This window comes from Nicotiana tabacum, chromosome 20 (genome assembly GCF_000715075.1).
Source record: "Nicotiana tabacum cultivar K326 chromosome 20, ASM71507v2, whole genome shotgun sequence".
Classification (NCBI taxonomy): domain Eukaryota; kingdom Viridiplantae; phylum Streptophyta; class Magnoliopsida; order Solanales; family Solanaceae; genus Nicotiana; species Nicotiana tabacum.
Window position 1 is genome coordinate 143,819,277 of NC_134099.1, and position 23,109 is coordinate 143,842,385.

Sequence of the window (23,109 nt, forward strand, 5' to 3'; positions counted from 1 at the left end):
TTGTATAATGAACTTCTATAAACGGGTCAAATATGAATAAGAACCACATTATCCATCAACGGGAAACTAATGGATATCAATAAGTTTAACTTTTACTTTTGTAAAGCTTCAAATTGGGGGTTCCTCAAGTTTGGGAGACTAGGAATTCTCCCAAAAGTGATCATATTCTAGAAGCCATGGATAATATAGTTACCTATATTATCAGCCGATTAACCCATTTTTTATCCGTATTAAATATGGATCGGGTCGGATAATTTATCCGTTTTCGACCCGAACTATATCCTCCCCGCCCCGCCGGTTTGTCACTCCTAATTTCATCCTTTGGGGGTGTTGTGGTTGTCTTCTATGAATAAAGTTTATCAGTTTCCTTAGTTTAAGTGGGGAGTTTGGGAAGGGGCAGAACCATAATGCGGGCTACGAGTTCGGCCGAATCCCCTAGTTTTGGTTCAAATCCTGTATTTATTTTTTAAAAATTTATTAATTATGTACAAATATTAATTTAGAACCCAGTAACTTAAAAAGATCAGAATTCCGAATTCATAAGTTTGAAATCATAGTTCCGCTGCTGAATTTGGGGATTCACTTTTTATCCAATATGTATCGTCTATGATATGAACTACGTTCGAATTATCTTCGAAATGCTTAACTAGTTACTCATATTACCTTTATAGTGTTGTCAGTGTATGGGAAAAGGCTGGTTTGCGATAGTTAGACGAATGACGAGATGATATGTGGGACTGACGATAGGTAAGATATGAGTCAGTAAATTATTGGCACCGGATACAAGCATGTGATCGGTGTTGATTGAGTTCTGAAGGCACTGAAACCGAGTGTCACGTTCCGAACTATCCCCTAGATGTGATTGGCACCCAGCTAAGATCACCTGCTGGGCAAACCCCTTTGTCATACGTTTAACCATTTACACAAACGCTGAGAGAAAATAAGTGCATGTCTAAAAGTATTATTAATAATTAAAGACGAAATAGTTATCAACCAATATCTTAGTCAATTGATAGAAAAATCAACAATCACTCAAAAATCAACAATCATTCTAGCCCAAATCCCACACTAAAACCATAGAGCATCTAACACAGTAATGAGTTTAATTGTCGGGTATGCAAACTCCAAGGAAAAAAATAACTAACACGAACTAGATAATGCTGAAACGAAAGCCTCCACGAATAATGTGGTGGCTCACCTCAGCAATAAGATCCACTCGAACGAACTCATCAGCCACTAGCTCTATTTCCCGCAACAGCATCTGCATAGAAATGCATGTACGAAGTGAGTCACGCATAAATATAATCCCAGTAAGATCCTCGACCTACCACTTTGAATACCTCCGGAACAAGTGTTAGAAAATACAACATATCACAACAAGAACAATATGATAAATACGATGATTATATAATAACTCAATATATGTATATCAACATAGTTAATAAGAATTAATCAACAAGAGTACCCATATCTTAATACAGTACATACTAAGGACTTGTCATAATTGCAGTGAAATAAATTAACCAACACTTCTATAAGTCCACAACGGCACCACAATGCCTCAAATATGTAACAGAGCATACGGAATGCCCCAAATAAATCAAGAAATATACACATGCTCGAGTGACGTACAAAGACATACACAATGCCCCCAACATCATAGCTCACACCCGTATCAAACTATCAAACCCAACACCATGGCTCACAGTCGTATCAAACTATCAAACTCAACATTTTTTTTGTAATTTTTTATAAAATAATATATTTGCGGCTAGTCAAAGACCACCAATTCTGCCAAGCGCAAGTTTGTTCTAATACATGGACCAAGCAGACAAAACATACTTTCAAAGCGGATTTTGGAAAAAGCAAGCATCAAACCTTAAAGTCTCACTTACCTCGCTAACAAGAAGTTCTCCAACTTGCAACGCCTAAAATACCAACCAAACTACCTCAATCTATCCAAAATATTGAATAACACGTCCTAATTAGTCTAGGTGAATAATTTTCATAATCATAAGACAAGGCAAGATCAAAGTCAACCCCGATCCAATTAATAGATAATTTGTACACAAACATAGGTCAACAGTAGTACTTCAAAAAGTACCAAAAAAATATAGTAGCTTCAGAAAAACTATTTCATGACTAATACTATCATATAATTATTTTACTTCCTCATTGCCATTATCATTACTTTCAATCATTACATCATGATTAAAAATTATATTTTATGTACTAAATAATAAAAAATCTATAACTGTAGCTTCTTAAATATGTTCAATCCCCCAGCAATGTACGTTTTCCACAAATTTCTCATATATATCCTTTATAAGCTAATAATCATTACTATAATCATTAGTTCCCTCATTATTATCCAATCATCATTCAATCTTTATGTTTTCATAAAGCAAAAGCCGAAACCAGTATCCAAAATACTTTCCATGCAAATTCAATTTCTTGTACTGTTGTAAGAAAATACCTGATTTCTTTTGTTTTTTTCCACGCCAAATTGTAGTCAACTAATTTTAACCCCCTTGTTCCACCATCCGTCCTATATTGTCATGTACCCTTTTTTCAGTGTGGCTATATATATATATGGTGGTTTTTGGCTGGCGAGACTGCTTCTACAGGGAAGGGGACTAGGGGAGGATGCTCGACAATAGGTCCGAAGAGAAAATATTTTTACTGACATGGCTTATTTTGATTGGCCGGTTACACTGCCACATAGCCGAGCTTGCACTTCACGAATATTCTCTGGGGCTGATTTTTTTGTGTTCAGTAGGTACACTTTGATGAGTAGTAGTTTGAGTACTTAATAGGTATAAGGGTTAGTTGAAGTGTTAAAATAACAATTGGAACCAACTTTAAGGGTCGGTCTATGTATTTGGCCTTGTATTAAATTATGATCAGATCTATTAGATGACATCTTCTCAGTTAAATCCAGCTACAAATCACTAGCTACTATTGAAAGTACTCAATACTCTTACAAATGGATTTGGAAGCTCAAAATCCCTTCTACAATATCTTTTTTCCTATGACTCCTTTCACACAACCGACTACTTACTGCTACATGCCTATCCCAATTAGGTATCATCACTTCCAATATTTGTAAGCAATGCCAAATGGATCCAGAAACTATTCCACATATCTTCCTCCAATGTCCAAAAGTTACCCAACTATGGACACATTTAAACATAATTCCTCCAACACCTTCTTATACGCCTCCTACAGGAACATCATCAAATCTTTCTCATAATTCACAATGGTTATATAACCTCATACATATGCCTTCAAAATCAATTCCATATAACATCCCAAATACTGTCTTCTTTTCCTTTGCACTATGGCATATATGGAATGTTTGTAATAAAAACACATTGGATAATCAAAATATGAACATTAATCTTCATTTGATTCAAACTACGACTGCTGAATACTTTTTCCTAACCCCACAACACAGCCCCCAAAAAACAAACCATACCTCTTAATATCAAATGGCATCCCCCAACATCACCACCTTACTATAAACTAAATATCGATGGTGCATCTTCCCCTGCTCAAAACAGCTATGGAATAGGAGGTATTTTTCGCAACACACAGGGACACTGGGTCATGGGCTTCGCAAGAGGACCAACTCCAGCAACTGCCATCCAAACAGAACTACTAGCATTACTCAAGGGGTTGCAGCTTGCTGTGCGTCACCAATACACACCGCTTACCATCGAAACAGATGCACACGACATCCTGAGTATGTTAAATACGTCTAACATGCATCACACTAACATTTTAAATGACTGCAGGTTATTGCTTCAACAACTGGGTAGGCCTTCTCTACAACATGTCTACAGAGAGCAAAATAGTGTCGCAGATAGTCTAGCTCAATATGGGGCCAAGCAAGCAGTTATCAACAGTTGCATCTCTTTTGTCACACCACCACCTTTTATTGCAACTTTCTACAATCAAGATCTAGCGGGAACCATGAACATGAGACTTGTTAACATGAACAAACAACTTAACCCTAATTTGTCTCCCGTTTGTAATACTAATGTTTTGTGTAGTAATGCACCCATGTAGGGGCACTTGTAGTAGCTTCTAATAGTACTAGCTCTAGTTTACTATCTAACATGCCTCTAAGGTATCTAGCTCCATGTACTAATGTAATGTTTTAATATTTTAATATAACTCCTTCTTTCCGACCAAAAAAAAAAAAAACTAAAACCACAATATTTTTTTGCTCTTCATATTAGGTCTTTTCATGTGGGTCACCAGAAAATATATATATAGGTCTAGCTCTAACTTTTTACCAATATTTATCTCAATTACTTTATTATTCAACCAATAGATGTAATAATAAATTAGGCCCATTAACCATTTAAATAAATTTGAAAACTCTTAAATTAATCAGTTTATATAATTTTCGGTTATTACAACGAGAACAAAAATTTGAAAGAGGCATCGGTCGGAAAAGACAACATTCATTGAGCAGCCGTTATAAGAAATCTCTATATTAATGACCAACCGTTATACAATTATTAATAGGGGTTTTATTCTAATTCAAGAAAAGTTTGATTTGTCTCCCTGAATAGAGCTATAAATAGGAAATTTTGTATTCGTTGTTGGACATGAAACATTTTATACGCAAAAACTACAATCGACTCTTATTATATCAAATTGCTCTTTTTACGTTATTTTTAATATTGTTCTTGTTACTACTATCGGAGAAGCTAAACTCATAGCCAGGCTTGTATTACTTTTAAGTTACTTTATAATCTTATTTCTGTTCTTATTTCTTCCATATTTCTGGAACAAATTAATTCACGTGTCTATAAGCCACGTTACAAATTCAATTGTACTGTTTTAGGGGTAAATACTTTGACACCCACCGTGGGGGCATAAACAATTGTGTAATTGTTTTTGATCCATACATCTGTTATTAACAAATTTTGGTTCTTTTCTTAGCAAAAGAAAAATCATATATGACAGATAACGGTGTGAACAATGCTTACATCGTTAGCATTCTTCTCCCACTTCTTCAAATCCTTAGCATCGCAGTCAACTCTTGTTTTGGAACATCCTCACCTTCAACATTCTTCTTGAGTGTTGACAGTGAGCCACCAGTGATTATATCTCATAGCTCATAATTTTTTGCCTGCAAATGATCTCTTGTTCTTACTTTCCACTATGAGTAGCACTGGCCATTGAAGAGTGGTGGCCTAGCAGTGAATTGCCCTTCCCAATTTTTAGGTGGTACACTCATCTTGATCTTTTCCTAAGATATTAGCTTCTTGAAGGACAACTTGCTCGGATACCATATATTCATTTAGCACTCCTTTAATTTATTGCTATGAAATACTGCCTCGCTCCCAAATTAGTTGTTATGATTAGCTTCTTGAAAGTTAATTTGACTAACTTTTGAAGCTATAGATAAACTCAATATTTTAAAACGAAAATTTAGATATTCAAAATTATATGAAAAATACTACAATGTGTGTATTTTCTTATGTCCAATATGATGGAAAAATATATTTTAAATATTAGCCAAAGTTCATAAAGTTTGACTCTCAAAAATTTTGGGATGGAGAGAGTACATGTACAATCGTAATTGATGTGGCAAATTTTATATCTCTTAAATAAAGAAAGTGACCTTGAGCTGGTATTCACCCTGGACCTAGATTTGCTCATGAAGTCACAAATACGATGATGTTTTCTTTTTCGTCGTTTTGTTCTTCTATCATGACCGAATTTGTTGTTAAAATTGTTCATATTCAGATATATAACATTCAATTACTCTTTACAATGGGTAATTGAAGGTGTTTCTTGGAAGTGTCATAACAAATTTATAAATTCATGTAGAGATGAGTTATAAAGAATATAATGAATTACTAACTAATTTTTATCAAGCGGTATATAAACTTTTTATTTTTAAAATTAGATAAACATCATGAATGGAACATTATTGATAAATAGTCTAACCAATTAGTTATCATACTACCATTGATTAAATTTTCGTTAAAGAATAAGGAAATAAATAGACACGTCCAATTAAACAATACTAACTAATAAACCATAAATTTAATTTAAATTTCTGATACCATGCTTTCAATTCATGAAACTCTCATAAGTGGATCTTGGACCGTTCAAAATGCTTGGAAAGCTTAATTTCCAAGTTAATGTTCACTTCAAAAATGCGGAGGAAGATTTTTTGTGAAAGGAATTTAAAATTATGAAAATTATTTTTCAATACAATATAGACAAAAAAAAATCTTCAAATTTTGCGAAAACTGAGGTGGCAGTTGTTTGATTTTCTCTAAACTCATTTTTCCTATTTTAAGTTTTAAAAATTTTCAAAACGGTAACAAATTCGGAACTCTTACGTATTTGATTTTGAAGCAAACGCTAAAAACTATAAAAAGTCATTTGCACCCCTCTAGCCCATGCCGTTGGTTCAGAGCCGCTGCCTTGGCTAAAAATTTCCAGGCTTTCGTCAGACAGAACCGATAAAGGGTTTTTTGGTCCTTTCCGATTTTTCGTACTCCATATAAATATTTCCGACTTTTATCATCCTCTTCAAAATCCTTTGTCCTCCTCTTTGTTTCTGGAAACTTCTGTGAAGAAGCTCCAACCTCGTCACAGTTCAAATCACCGCCTAGCAAATACCTAATTCACAGGTTCGTTAATTTCTGTAAAGTGTATGCAATTTTGTATCTTTTGAGTTTTGAATTTTAAGTTTCGACGTATCATCGTTTGTTTGTGTATCTGCTGTGATTAGTTTGATTCTAATTTATCTTAAAAGGCAGATTAGGGTTTTCTAAAACGTAAAGGTTCTCTAAATTCCGTCTACTAAAAATTCCAAGCGAAACTGAAAAGCCTCTTGGCAATCACGGAACCTAATGGCAAAGTAATAATAGTAGTTAAGCCTTAAGCTTAATTAATTGATACTCAGTTGGTGGATGCTGAATGATTTTGTTTATTTTATTTGTTTAATGATGATTAGTAGAGTAATAACAATAACTAAGCCTTAAGCTGTTTTAACATTTAATTTCTGAATTATGCTGGAAAATAGCCTAATTCATGGAAGGATGGATATGCATAATAAAAGTTGTCTTAAAAGATCTACGGTCTATCCAGTACATGCAGATGAAGAACATAACGTAATGGAAGTAGAAGATCTATATATATAGGCGATACATGAATACCTATCCTTCCTGTATGAATACGCTAGAGAAACCTTTAGAGAAAAAGTAGCAGAGTGTCGGAATGAAGCATGTTCAAATGGAGTAGAATGGATATAGAGTATTCATACAGCTGATGCTAACCAGTTTCAGACTAAGACGTAGCAGCAGCAGCAACAGTAGTAGTCAGGAGTATTTGTTGCATGAATGTGTATGAGTATTTAATGTGCACGCTCTTGAATAATCAGACATCCATATTAGGGATTTATGAATCATGTAGACCAGATCCCAAGTGGTTCAGTGTAAGTAATCACATTAGTAACAGGTGGGAGTTACTATGAGTAAACCTTAAGAACAAAGAGTGTGAGGGAGGAAGAACACCTCAAAGAGAAGAAACCTTTAGCTGTAAATTGACAATGTGGATATTAATGTGACTTTTAGTTAATGCTCAGTGCCTATTGTTCTAGCGTCTATGTTTTTTTTTTCTTTTTGGTTTTTCAATTAGCTTTTGAGTCCACAGATGTAATTGTTTACAAGTAAAGAGGGAAAAGTTATTGCAGATTCTTTTGGTCATGAAATATTCAAATGAGAGTACATTGTTGAACGTGTTTCCTTTCTTGCTGTCCTTCATACCCCTCCCCCCATGGTTAGCTGTAATCATTTATTTGTCTTCTTGCTCTTCTCATTTCAGAAGTGCATTGGTGCATTGGAGTAGAAGCCAGTCCAGCGACTCCCATCATCTCAACATGCCGAAAGATAGAAGGATGAATTCCTTTTCCTTCAACCGGGCAAACGCATCTCCTTATGCTTGCAGCTCAAAGAATTCTGACCTCGAGTCCCAGAAATCTTTGCCACCAGTTGGGAATGAAAGAGAATGGGAAGAAGCTAGGTGTCCACTATGTATGGAGCATCCACACAATGCTGTCCTTTTACTTTGTTCTTCACAAGACAAGGGTTGTCGGCCTTATATGTGCGACACAAGTTATCGACATTCTAATTGTTTTGATCAATTTTGTAAGTCATCTGCTGTAGGAGCTCAACAAGAGGGAGATAATTTATCAGGAACTGCATTCCGCAGAGGAAGTTGGGGGCAAGCATTATCAGGAGCACCTAGGTCTCATGTGCAGCAGCAGCCTGAGCTTGTTTGCCCTCTTTGCCGGGGACATGTCAAAGGATGGATTATTGTAGAGGCTGCTCGTAATTTCATGAACTCCAAAACAAGGAGTTGTTCCTTGGAGACATGCAATTTCGCTGGTAATTATGCTGAACTAAGAAAGCATGCAAGGACTCAACATCCCTCTGAGAGGCCATCTGAAGCTGACCCTAGCCGACGGTCTGACTGGACAAGGTTGGAGCTACAAAGGGACTTTGAAGATGCTTTTACTGCATATCAGGCACCATTTGGTGATGACTTTCCAGGATATGACTTTCTAACTGAGCTGCCTCTCGACGATGGTCAATTTGACCTGTTAGATGGTTACTTAGAGGCTGAGGAGGTACTAAATGAAGACATCAATATGTTATTGGATTTTGAATTTGAGCTCTCGTTCTCTTTCCTGAATGAGTTCTCTTTGGTGCCTTCGGCATGGGATTGGGATGAGTCTCCTAGTTATGCTGGTGGGAGCGCCTATCAATCAGCGAGTAGTTCTAGGTCTCAAAACAGGGGATCTAGAAGATCAGCATCAAGGTCCAATAACCACGAGGCAAGGCCAACAGCTACAAGAAGCACAAATCTGTCATGGAGGCGCAGACCTAGCTCATTTAGGGAACGGAGACGGAACAGATGAATTTAACAATTGGTTATAACTATAGAGTTTAGCTCATGGCTTTTAGTTTGAGTTCCTATTTCTGCTAATCAACAATGAATGGAGGAACTTCCCCTTCCGCGATTCATCTAATCTTTATCTTCAAGTGAACATTGTTATGGTATATCTTGCATTCTTATTATGGACTGTTATAGTGTTGGTCCATGTCGTTCTTTCCTCTAAAAATCCAAATTCCAACTTTGGTATAATTTGCAAGTCTTTCTTCTACATATTTTAGAAGGCTATGTGTTGGTTTGAACTTAATTTACTAGAGCGTATAATGGTTCCACTTTTAGTATCTTCCTGCTCTTCCAGTAACTAGTAGTAGGATAGTGTATAATCATATCAATGAATACATAGCTTTAAAGAATTAGATTAATATTATTTATTTGTTTTAATTTAGTTTAACTGGATACAAAATTTAAGAAAGTAAGAAAAGAAGACTTTTGAAACATATGATCGTGTACATACCATTAATATTTGAGTGACTATAAAATTGTCATTAAAAGTAAAATAAAAACGAATAGGGAGAAGGGTCAAATATACCCATCTACTATGAGAAAAAGATCAAGTTCACCCTTTGTTATACTTTCTGTCTAAAAATATTCTTGTTATTATACAATTGGATCAAATATACCTTCCTCCGTTAAAATTGTCTAAGGTGGACGCTCAATCCCACGTGACAATGACATTTTTGGCCACGTGGCATGCCACCTTATTGGACACATGGCATGCCAGTATAGGAATGCCAGATCTCATGCTCTTGTCATCAATTCCAACAAACTACGATCAATATGCTCAGTTTCATGCCTTAACAGGCGGTCTAAAGAAGAAATCATAGACATATCTTGTTCCCTGCAATAATTTTATGCGGAGACAAGACAATTAGTTTCTTGACACTGGTACAGAATGAAGAACAAGCATCTCCTGCTTCTACTGGATCTTTTAAGTGAAAATGAAGCAGATGCAACAAAAGTGTTGAAGCCCTTATGTCACACCTCCTTTTTCACTACACCCCCGGAAAGGGGCACATGTATAAGAGAGTTTTTCCAATTTAAGTGACAATCGAAACGGGATTATTTTATTTAAAATTCAGAGTTGCCACTTGAGAGATTTATGGTGTCCCAAGTCACCGGTTCAAATCCCGAATCGAGGAAAAGATTGACTCTGTATTACAGTCCGCGAACCAGAAATCCGAGTAAGGAATTCTGTTAACCCGGGAGAAGGTGTTAAGCATTCTCGAGTTCCGTGGTTCTAGCACGGTCGCTCAACTGTTATTATTAGCATAATTATCTGATTTTAATACATGTTTAGCGTATGGTATATTTTAGCTTATTAACCGCTTTTAATTAATTTTAGGAAGATTCAACGTTATCTAAAACACGTCTTGAACCACGCCACATAAAATGCACCCGCGGTCTATGACACATTTTATTTAACGTTGTTGAGATTTGGATTTGGGTTACATGAAATGCACACCCGAGTTTAAGGAAATCAATTTAAATAGTGTGCCTAAAGCAACTACGCACTTTCAAGTTAATAAAAGGTTTGCGAGGGCCATGAAAAATTTAGTAATGACACACCTCGAACTATATAAACTAAATAAATTTAGTGGCCTATTAGCAACACTCCTATATTAAGAAAGTTTAGTAGCACTACACCCACAATGCCTAAGTAATTCATGGCTTACTTCTGTCTTCCTCATCACTAGAAAATATTGCATAAACACTGTTGCTTTGTTTATATTGTATTTAATGCAAGGCGCTAAAAGCCACACTTTGTAACACAAGCAATGCGGCTAATCAGAGTTAACTACATAAGACTAAAAAGAGAGTTGACAAGCAATAGAAGAAAACCCAACGTTAATGGACATAATTAGACAACGCACATAGCAAAACTATTGTAGTTAAATTTCCTAAAGTTGAATTCACCCACCCCGAAAACTTGCTCCTCCTCCTTACTTGCAAATAACCATCAATAATTGTACCCCAGGAAACCACATTTTGAGGCATCTCATTAAACAACATACTAGCATCCTTTAGACACCCACTAAAATAAAATAAATGAAGCAAACCGATGGATAAGTGAACGAAATCCATAACCCCAACTTTCAATACCAACCCATGAAGCATTAAAAAAAATCTTCCTACTTCAATTCTTCAATATCGTTCTATACAAATGCTCTCAACCAACAAATATACTTATGGAATAATACAAATAGACAAACTTATATCTGAGTGTTTAACAAACGAATTAGCCTAACAAATAGACTAGGCATAAATAAGCACATCAAAGAACTGAAATGATGTCAAATTAGGAAGTAAAAGAGAAATGAACCTGAAATAGTCTTTTAACTAACGAAAATTCCAGCGACTAAACGGATGAAACTTACCGTATCTATGTCCGGATCTTGACATTGCGATAAAAGTCCAAATAGAACCAGGATCGAAACTACGAGCCTAACCTCGAACGGCAAACTCGGGATCTCTTGCAAACTCCATACAAGCAAAAATAAATCAATTCCTTGATTCAATTGAATGAGAATTCTTGTCCGCTTTTCTCCTCTACTTGTGTGTATGCCTATTTCTTAAGGTTTTGGTGTTTCAATTTTGTGAAGAAAAAAGGGGTAAGGGTTATGCGGGTCTGATTTTGTGGGAGTTGCGACTGAAGATGTTAGAGTCTAGGGTTGTTTTGTTCAGGAAGAAGAAGCTCGATCTTCAAGGGTCGTTGTTTGGTGTTCGGCGGCTGCTGATCCTTAGGCCTAGGTTAGCCGTTGCTGTTTTTCTTTAATCCATGGTGAATGGGTGGGGCTTTTTGAAGAAGAAAGCAGAACGGTGGGGTAGTTCTTTTGGTGTAACGACTGAGGAGTCTATTCTTAGGGATATCAGGCTTTGTTCTTGTTTCTGTCTTTTTAGCTGAAGGCTGCTCTAGTTGTATATATTTATCCATTGTAGGCGTTGAGTCTATATATCTAGGTCCTAGAGTTTAGGTTTATATTTTGTGTATTTGCTCTTTGGTCCTTAAAGTCTTTTATTTATTTTTGTTTCAAAGAAGAGTCTAGAAGGGTTCCTAGGATTAGCTTAATGAGTATTGGATATTGAGCTTAAGGAATGGGCTAGAAACTTGGGCCTTTATGACTAGCTATGTTTAAAATTAGCTTAATTAACTAAAAATATTATAAAAAATATTAATTAGTTCTACTTAAGTAAAAATAATTATTAAAGAAAAAAGACTGACCGTTAAAGCAAAACTATTTTTTTGTATTTTTTTCAAGGTTAAAAATGACTATAAAACATTAATGAACCTATTTTTTTGTAATTTTTTGTTTTCTTGTAATAAAATAAAGTAAAATAGTAAAAGTGAGCTGAAATAGCTATATTAGGCCTAAATTAAATATTTTACGCTAAAATATAAAAAATCTTAGGGAGCGTCAAAAATTACATGTCTACAGCTACCCCTCTTTGACTGGAAACGCGAAGAGTTTTCAGACAAAGAATGACTAGACATGTTTTTTGACCCGACCCTTATTTGGGGGGGCTAAAACTAAGAAAAAGGGAATGTGACCGAGCCTTGGTATTTGAGCTGCCTACATATCCTTGGCTATAAAGGAATCAAGCCACGTGTAGTTCAGAGGTGAGTGAGATGATGGAGTACCGAGGTGGAGAGCCAGTCGAGGTGCCGTTCTGCCGAGGTTCCGGTCCGTGGTTCCTGTTATTACATCAAAAATCAAATAAAAAAGACTAACTAGGCCTTTCAACTTCAAGTTACAAGATTCCTATCTATAAGTCTTCTGAAGCTTGATCTTGAGTCTTGAATGGTTCTTCATGTAGACTTTAGATTTTAACCTTGGCGCTTGTTAGCTGCAGGTGCTAGCTCGTTCTTCTTCAGCTTTTTGGATCAAGACCGGACCTGTAGTGCTTGTGACTTCCATCATGTCTTAAGTAGTTCACATCCTCCATCAACTTCTGCATTTGGATTAACTTCTTGCCCTTTTCCTTTTTTCTTTATTGTGACTAACTTCTGTTGATCACCTCGGACTGTTGACTCGCATTCTTGCCGTGTGCTTCTTTGGTTGCTGACTTGAATTGCAATCTGAGATGCTTTTCCTTTTCTTCAGGTGGACGCCTCATTGTTGAACTCGAACTGTATTCCCTTGCTTTCCAGGTGGGCGCCTGACTGCTGAACTTGAATTGTATTCCCGTGCTCTCCAGGCGGGCTCCTGATTGCTAAACTTGAATGTATTCCCTGCTCTCCAGGCGGGCTCCTGACTGCTGACTTGAAATGTATTCCCTACTCTCCAGCGGGCTCCTGATTGCTGAACTTGAAATGTATTCCCTGCTCTCCAAGCGGGCTCCTAATTATTGACTTGAAATGTATTCTCTGCTCTCTAGGCGGGCTCCTGATTGCTGACTTGAAATGTATTCTCTACTCTCCAGGAGGGCTCTTGACTGCTGAACTTGAAATGTATTCCCTGCTCTCTAGGAGGCCTCCTGATTGCTGACTTGAAATGTATTCCCTGCTCTCCAGGCGGGCTCCTGACCTTAACAAAATAAACAAAAACAAAGAAAATTTTCTGCCCGTTTGGCGGCTGGGCACAGATGTGAGTGTAAAACTAAATCATATTACCAAGTATTACTAAGAATTTGAAAGCTAGGTCCCATTATCCAGGGGGTCCTGACAATTCTTACCTAAACGATAATTTTAAATCTAAGTTATATCTTCTAAAGGTGTGACTTCCGCTAAATCTTGTTATCTAAGAGGCTCTTAAAGCTATATCCCATTATCCAGGAGGGTCCTGAAAACTCCTAATTACATCTTATCTTAAACATACAAACTTTGAAACCAACTTATATTCCTTGGGGTACATTTATGCTACTTATAATTGTTTCGATTTTTAAACTAAGTCCCATTTTACAGGAGGGTCCTGAGAGTTTACGGTCAAACATGTCTGGTGCTTGCTTTTCCTTGCGGAGGGTTTCTCCGAAACAAATGAAATTTTCTGCCCCTGTTTTAATCAAAAAAAATCTTGTCAGTTTAAAATGCGGTGGTTGGTTTGTACTTTGAGGGCGATTGCTCCTTCACTTCCCATGATAACTAATTTCCACTCGAGGACCTTGCTTGCTTATGGACTAACCACTTTCTTTGTCATCCTTATCACAGAAAATACCCCTTCTCCGTTCAGACCCAATTCCCTTTATCCGTTGCATTGCTCATGAACTGACATTTACCAACCTTTGTATTTCACCGAAAATACCTTTGATCCGTCCACCTAACACCCTCCATCTGTTGCATCGTGCTCTTGTGTTGACATGAATTCCAAAGCACGTTAATTGCCATCCACTTAGTGCGCATGCTGTTTCTTCTTGACTTAAATCACTAGCCTTGGCCTTGAAGTCTATTGTTCCCTCACTTGTCACGATAACTTTGATTTCTGCTTGGAATATCTTGCTTGTCACTGGTTAAACACTTTCTTTGTTGATCTCATCATAGAGAATATCTTTGACCCGTTCACCCAACATCCTCTATCTGTTGCACTGTTCACGAATTGAAATATGTCAAACCTTTGTATTTCTCATGGACTCCAAAGTATGTTGATTGCTACCAACTCAGTGCGCTTGTTGTTCTTTCCTAACGTATGCCACTTTGATGTGCTGGCCAGATACCGTCTTGTACAATTGGAAAGTTGGTGGCAAATTTTGAAGTCATTTCTCACTTATTCTGACCAAACAAACTCAGGAAGAAGAAGTAAACAAGACAAAAGGAACAGAGTAAAGGACAAAGGAAAGAGATGATTCCTAACAAAAAAGCTACAAAGTAGAAACCTATCAGACGTGGATACCAACTCTAATGACCATGACATGCACATGTTGATTAAGTCGCCTAATCTGTCAAACAAGTCTGATGTTCAACTCTTGTTATACCCCTGAACCGTGAAACTGGACTTCAATGCTCCGATTATCCAATCTGATTCACAATCCTTATTCGACTCGTAGTGCCCGAAGGGTTTTCACCATCAAGCCTCTCTCATTCTGTTCTTTCTCTCAACTTACCATCGCCTTACGGTGCCCACGAGGGTTTTCACCAATAAGACTCTCATTTTTGGATTTCTCTCAGCTCATGTCGCCCTACGGTGCCCGTGAGGGTTTTCACCAATAAGACTCTCTCATTTTCATTATTTTTTTGCTTGGACCAGAGTATTGCCCCTGATATGAATTACCTCTCCTTGATTGACTTGGCATCTCTCGAAGACTGATCGGAAGGTCTTTCTTTGGACCGTAACGTGGGCTTTTAAATAGGGTTAAAAAGAAAGGATGTCAAAGGCTCAAAAACAATTCACATGGGTTCAAAATTACAACTTTCGGAATCAGATTTCTTACAACAACCACAACTTCTGCCCCAGTTTCTTGCTTGGGGACTTTTGGATTTTTATTTTGATGAGACCGAACCGTGAGGCTGCCTACGTATCCTTAAAAGGAATCAGGTCGAAAGTAGTTCATGACATAGGAATTACTTTGTTGTTGTGATTTTCTCTTTTCTCTTTCTTTTCTTTCTCTTTTTTGCTTTCTTTTTCTCTTTTTGTTGTTTTTATTCTTTTTTTTCTCTTTTTTTTTCCTTTTTTTATTTTCATTTTTCTTCTTTCCCTTTTCATTCTTTTCTTTTCTCCTTTTCCTTTACTTATCTTTCACGCTTATGTTTCTGATCTTTGCTACTGATTCCGAAAGAGGGGTATAAAAGAAAATAAACAAGGCTCAAAGGGGTGACGAAGGATAAGGTGTTTAGATAGCAGAACAAAATGCCATCGCCATTCCAATCTTCAAAACATGCCAAGTACAAACAACACAATTAAACAAACCAAGGAAAGCATTCGTAACATCTTTTGATTGCGCCAGACTTGATGACCATATCCACGCATTTGCCTTCTACATCTGTTACATACAAAGCACAATTGGACAATACTCTCACTCTCACTACCACGAACGGCCTCCCTACATATTTGGGGCAAACTTGCCATTATCTTCACCGGATGCAGCATGATGCATTTTAGTAGGGTTTCTTTATGTTCTACCTGCCCCAGTTTCACACAATTCAGGCTTGAAGTGATCTCAAAATGCCTTTAATTATCCCCCTCAGATGTCCCTATCATCTTCAAAATTGTTTTATTGCTTCATGACTAAACTGACTTTTAAGATCAGGCTGAGAATTACGCGTGCATGTCATGTCACTAGAGTCAACAGGAAAAGAACTATAAAAAGAAAAGAGAACGAAACAAAAATGACTAAAAATAACAGAGAATAGAAAGTTGCATTAGACAGATGGTAAAAGGGTTTGAACAACAAAACAAGCAAACAAAACTGGGGTTACAAACCTAGAACAAACCTAGACAACACTAGACAGGCTACTATGACAAAACAAACTAGGCAAAATAAAAGGATAGAAGGATTTGAGTCACTAGACAATATCCGGATTACAACTCTGAAATAACCCGGACAACAGAAATGACAACAAAATAAACCACCAAAACTCCTCCCTAGCTAACCAAGAAAGGAGCGTCTTTCCAATTGCCAAGCTCGGCATCTTAGCCACTGAATTCCGCATCAACTTTACTAGGACCTTCACAAACTTCCATCACATTGTTCTTAACAAATTGCTTTTGGGTTCCCTTTGCTGGCTCGTTCTTAAGATCAACCTCTGATAGCACTGAAAACTTTGCAGCGCGTGGACCTTCGAGGATCTCAGAAGAATTTTCATATTCCTTTTCAAAACATATTATACTCACCATATGCGTCTCATTATGAACATGCGATGGACTTGGTCTAGTGTCTGCTGCATCTGGATTTTTCACGACAATATCACCTGCATCAATAAGCTTCTGAATTGCTTTCTTCAGATTCCAACACTTCTCTATGTCATTCCCCGGGGCATCTGAGCAATATGCATACCTTTGAGAAAAATCAAACTTCTTTGACAGAGGGTTTGACATTTTTATATGACTCGGCTTTAAAATGTCCAATTGCTTCAACTTTTGGAACAAAATGGCATATGATTCTCCAATAGGTGTGAAAGCCTTTTCTTTTTTCAGCAACCTCTCATTCTTAAATGCTTGATTGGGCCGGAAAACTGATCCAGGGGGTTTTCGGTAGGCTCGTGGGGGTGGATAGGCATTTTGTGGAGCTGGGTACTGGGAAAGTGATGTACGATTTTGGGAGTTCCGTGGAGAGAAGTGGTATTGGGGAGGATCATCTGGCGCACAAGGATATCCACGGGGACGATGTTGAGGCTGGAAATGTTGATCGGGACAGCCCATCGGATTATCTTTTCTATTTCTCTTTCTTCCACCCAAGCTTACTGGGGTGTTCTGAATGTCTTTCGAACAACTCATGATTTTGCCTGACTTGATTCCCTCTTCCACTAGCTCCCCTATTTTTAACACATCTTTGAAAGACTTTCCCATGGACGGGATCAAATGACTGAAGTAGGTGGCCCCCTGGGCTTTTAGGAAAAGCTCAACCATTTCTTCTTCACCAATCGGGGTATTGACTCGAGCAGTTTGCTCCCTCCATCTGAGCCCAAACTCCCTAAAGCTTTCCTCCGACTTCTTTTCCATTTTAGATAGGGAGGAGCGGTCTGGGGTAACACCTGATCTGTATTGAAAGTATCGAACAAAATCTTGAGCCATGTCACCCAATGTAGCCCACTTACCAATATCTTGACGATTATGCCATTAGAAAGCTGCCCCGGTCAGGCTCTCACTGAAGTACGCCATTAACAAATAATTTTTCTCGCCAACACTTCTCATTTCACTGCAATAATCCCTCAAATGGGCTACCGGATCTCCACACCCATCATACAAGTTAAATCTTGGCACTTTGAATCCCGCGGGCAGGCGAACGTTAGGGAACACAGACAGTTCTTTGTAAGCCATGCTACCCTGGTCTCCCCTTCCTTGTTTGTTCTTTAAGGATTGTTCTATGCCTTTCATGAGGGTATCCCATCTCGCCCTTTTCTTCCTGTGAACTCTTCATTTACAACATGAGGCCCATCCCACGGACCCCGCTTGTATGAGTTAGGAGCCTTGTGGGCATCCTCTGAGGGGTAGTTTTGGTCATGAGCTTTGAGTGGATATTCATTGTTGGGAATAGTGGATATGACAGGAGGGCACTTTTGGGAAAAGATAGTTGGAGGACGAGTGATGGAGCTACTAGGGTGGTTGGGAAAGTTGTGATAAACGGGTAGATCTGGAGAGTATGGAGGATCATCTGGCATTGTGTCCGGAGTTTGGGTAAGGGCAGCATCTAGGAAGCTAGGTGGTGGCGGGGGTGGTGCCTTCCCAGTCATCCAAGCCTGATACATGTCCGCCATGTGTTGTCTTAACATCTTTACCTCTTCAACCAACCTATTGTCCTGTTCAACCAACTGCTTTCGGGCACCAGTATCAACCAACTCAGTTCTGTTGTTGTCTGCCATTGCCTTTTGACTTTATATTGTAGAGAAGAGTTACCGCTTTAAAACCACAAACCAACCATCCTTCTGCTATGAATATAACAAAAATGAAGCCATCACGTTAGCGTTAGGGCATTTAACATAAGATAATCTCACATTATGTGCAATGCACCTAGACACGGTTATCGGTTCTAAAATGACTTCGAGGGTACAAAGGTCAGTTGGCATCATCCCAATTTGTTCATTTCATTCTCTCCTTTCTTTTCTTTCCTCGCACTTCTTAGCTCGCTCATTTTCTTTCCCCCTTTCTTTCTGATTGTCGCTCTTTTTTCCTTCTCAATTCTCACCTCTCATAATTTCACCATCTTTTTCTCTCTTTTTTTTCTCTTCTTTTAAAAAAATGAAATAATAAAAAAAATGATTCGATCAAACCCTATGTAGGTTGCCTATGTATCATGACGCCGCATGAATCAGATCTTTGCGTAGTTCTGGAAGTACGGGAATAAAGTAAACAAACTGACATTCTCCTTTTTTCTTTTTCTTTTTCTTTTCTTTTTACCTTAATGACTACTCTGGTGAGAAAAGAGAAATAAATGAAGTAAATCTTTTTTTTTTTGAATTTTCTAAACTTAATGTTCTATAACCTATTTTAAACTCAAGCTTAACGGAATTTTTTTTCTTTTTTTTTTTGAAACGAATACTCTTTTAAGGAAAAACTCTAGAAGAGAAAGATATTTTTTGATTCCTCTTTTTTAAGAAGAAAATCTAAAGAGTGAACCACAGAAAAATATTTAAAATTTTCATTTGATATTCTGATGCAAGGTTTCGAAACAAGCAAGAAAAAGATAAAATAAAATATTTTTTGGATTTCAATTTTGATTGCCTAAAGAAGAATTTCTATTGATAAACAAAGGATAAAGTATGTTTTTTTTCTATGTACAATATCCTAAAGTTCTAATGAAAATAAAAAGAATTTTTTTTTCATTTTTCACTAATTTTCCCAAGAAACACCTCAAAAGAAAATCTTTTTGGATTTTGGAATTAATACCTTAAAGAAGGATTTTAAAGAAGTACTAAAAGAAAATTCTCTTTTTTTTTTTAATTTTGGTCCTAATATAGTAGAGAAAATATAAAAACAATTCATTTTAAATCCTAGATATTAATTGCCTAAAGGAAAAACAATCTCAAAGGAGAATTTTGTTTATTTCTTATAACAAAAACGCAAAATTTCTTCTTTTTTTTTCCTGAATTTTTGACTTGTCACACATTTTCACATACAAAATAAGAAATACAATAACAAAAGACTCGACAAACTTAACCTGACTATTACAAACTCTAACATCACCTAAAAGACTAAATACTACTATACAGGACTAGAGAATAAAACAAAAACAATTGACTCAAAAACATAAAATGGCTCCTCAAGCAGCTCCTGAATGCAGTGATCCTGGGGTATCTGTCATGCTCAAACTCCAGTAAGTAGATCCACACCTGTATGAGAAAACTTAAACTAGCATTATGTGAGACAATAACATTCCCTAAGACACATGCAAGACATGATTGAGGCTATTTTTGCAAAATGGCTTATTTGGCCAAAAGGTGGCTAGAAGTGCAAAATTTGGCTATGACCCCGCAAAGGCAAGAACCTAAGATTTACTAGGAAGACCGGACCCTATGTGGGTTGCCTACGTATCCCGCCCCGAGAGACGAGAATCAGGTTCGCGTAGTTCGGGCAAATTGGATACGGGCGAGAAATAAAAATAACAACTAATTTAGAGAAAATATTTTTTTCTTCTTTTTTTTTTTTTGAAAAATGATGAAACATGTAAACTCTTCTTCTTATTTTTTATTTTCTTTTTCCCCTTTTTTTGATTTTTGAAAAATGATGAAAAAGTACAAAAATCCTTTGAATTTTCAAGCTCTTTTTTTTTTTCTTAACAAAATATAACAGAAAACATAATTAGGCCCCACTCGCTTTATCTTCACATTTCACCCTCTCTTTTTATATTTTTTTTCTTCTTTCTTTTTTCATTGTTTTTTCTTAATTTCTTCATTTACCCTCAGCTATCATTGGTCCGCCAAATGACCGTTTTACCCTTGAATATATGCAACATGTAGCACATAAGATGCATCAGGATGGTCTTTTATTTTTTGGGGTATACCTGTCCTAGTCGGACCCAACCCCCGTGTTGAGTCCCCAAATTTGAATGCACATGATGCAAACAAACGTTCCTACTAGGGATCCGGCATGAGGCTGAGTTATTCTAGATTCAAAACCTGGGTATATGTTCTAGACTGTGTACCCAAGCGGACAACTCGAGCCGAGGAGGGGGCTACATACCGGGGAACCAAAAGGCCATCCGGTTTAGTAACTTGTCCGAGCCTCTTTCTTATTTCAAGGTATGACACTAACCGAATAAGGAGTCTCGACCAGCGAGCACATCCCCGAAGATGAGAAGAGAAAGGTTTCATAGCAGTTTATACAGTTCAGATAATATCAAAGCAGTAAAAACATCATTTAGCACATTAGGCCCAAGCATGTAATCAGATAACAAATAAAGCCAAATACAACAATTCATCTAAGCTCGAATTCTGAACCTTAAACCAGAGATTCTGGGTTCGATCCCCAACAGAGTCGCTAAAGCTGTCACACCTCCTTTTTCACTACACCCCCGGAAAGGAGCACATGTATAAGCGAGTTTTTCCAATTTAAGTGACAATTGAAACGAGATTATTTTATTTAAAATTCAGAGTCGCCACTTGAGAGATTTATGGTGTCCCAAGTCACCGGTTCAAATCCCGAATCAAGGAAAAGATTGACTCTGTATTACAGTCTGCGAACCAGAAATCCGAGTAAGGAATTCTGTTAACCCGGGAGAAGGTGTTAGGCATTCCCGAGTTCCGTGGTTCTAGCACGGTCGCTCAACTGTTATTATTGGCATAATTATCTGATTTTAATACATGCTTAGCCTATGGTATATTTTAGCTTATTAACCGCTTTTAATTAATTTTAGGAAGATTCAACGTTATCTAAAACACGTCTTGAACCACGCCACATGAAATGCACCCGCGGCCTATGACACATTTTATTTAACGTTGTTGAGATTTGGATTTGGGTTACATGAAATGCACACCCGAGTTTAAGGAAATCAATTTAAATAGCGCGTCTAAAGCAACTACACATTTTCAAGTTAATAAAAGGTTTGCGAGGGCCATGAAAAATTTAGTATGGCACACCTCGAACTATATAAACTAAATAAATTTAGTGGTCTATTAGAAACACTCCTATATTAAGAAAGTTTAGTAGCACTACACCCACAATGCCTAAGTAATTCATGGCTTACTTCTGTCTTCCTCATCACTAGAAAATATTGCATAAACGCTGTTGCTTTGTTTATATTGTATTTAATGCAAGGCGCTAAAAGCCACACTTTATATTGTAGTTAAATTTCCTAAAGTTGAATTCACCCACCCCAAAAACTTGCTCCTCCTCATTACTTGCAAATAACCATCAATAATTGTACCCCAGGAAACCACATTTTGAGGCATCTCATTAAACAACTTACTAGCATCCTTTAGACACCCACTAAAATAAAACAAATGAAGCAAACCGATGGATAAGTGAACGAAATCCATAACCCCAACTTTCAATACCAACCCATGAAGCATTAAAAAAAAATCTTCCTACATCAATTCTTCAATATCGTTCTATACAAATGCTCTCAACCAACAAATATACTTATGGAATAATACAAATAGACAAACTTATATCTGAGTGTTTAACAAATGAATTAGCCTAACAAATAGACTACGCATAAATAAGCACATCAAAGAACTGAAATGATGTCAAATTAGGAAGTAAAAGAGAAATGAACTTGAAATAGTCTTTTAACTAACGAAAATTCCAGCGACTACACGGATGAAACTTACCGTATCTATGACCGGATCTTGACATTGCGATAAAAGTCCAAACAGAACCAGGATCGAAACTACGAGCCTAACCTCGAACGGCGAACTCGGGATCTCTCGCAAACTCCATACAAGCAGAAATAAATTAATCCCTTGATTCAATTGAATGAGAATTCTTGTCCGCTTTTCTCCTCTACTTGTGTATATGCCTATTTTTTGAGCTAGGAGATTGTGTTTTTGAGGGTCTTAAGGTTTTGGTGTTTCAATTTTGTTAAGAATAAAGGGGTAACGATTATGCGGGTCTATTTTTTGGGAGTTGCGGCTAAAGATGTTAGAGTCCAGGGTTGTTTTGTTCAGGAAGAAGAAGCTCGATCTTCAAGGGTCGTTGTTTGGTGTTCGGCGACTGCTAATCCTTAGGCCTAGGTTAGCCGTTGCTGTTTTTCTTTAATCCATGGTGAAGGGGTGGGGCTTTTTGAAGAAGAAAGCAGAACGGTGGGGTGGTTCTTTTGGTGTAACGGCTGAAGAGTCTATTCTTAGGGATATCAGGCTTTGTTCTTGTTTCTGTCTTTTTAGCTGAAGGCTGCTCTAGCTGTATATATTTATCCATTGTAGGTGTTGAGTCTATATATCTAGGTCCTAGAGTCTAGGTTTATATTTTGTGTATTTGCTCTTAGGTCCTTAGAGTCTTTTATTTATTTTTGTTTCAAAGAAGAGTCTAGAAGGGTCACTAGGATTAGCTTAATGGGTATTAGATATTGAGCTTAAGGAATGGACTAGAAACTTGG

At 37.1% G+C, this 23,109-nt stretch overlaps 1 protein-coding gene and 1 long non-coding RNA gene across 2 annotated transcripts; one reads left to right on the top strand and one right to left on the bottom strand.

Annotated features, from left to right (window-relative positions):
• The first annotated feature begins 6,552 nt into the window (after nt 1-6,552).
• LOC107792147 (uncharacterized) lies at nt 6,553-9,202 on the top strand. The gene is made up of 2 exons (XM_016614339.2): nt 6,553-6,665; nt 7,861-9,202. Exon 2 carries the CDS (start codon nt 7,916-7,918, stop codon nt 8,954-8,956), a length of 1,041 nt encoding a protein of 346 aa, XP_016469825.1. The 5' UTR covers nt 6,553-6,665; nt 7,861-7,915; the 3' UTR covers nt 8,957-9,202.
• A 10,397-nt stretch (nt 9,203-19,599) lies between these two features.
• On the bottom strand, nt 19,600-22,908 carry LOC142174897 (uncharacterized). The gene is made up of 2 exons (XR_012703978.1): nt 22,346-22,908; nt 19,600-19,906 (listed from the first exon to the last, which is right to left on the bottom strand). It is a non-coding gene; the product is annotated as an uncharacterized LOC142174897 (long non-coding RNA).
• Nucleotides 22,909-23,109: the final 201 nt, after the last annotated feature.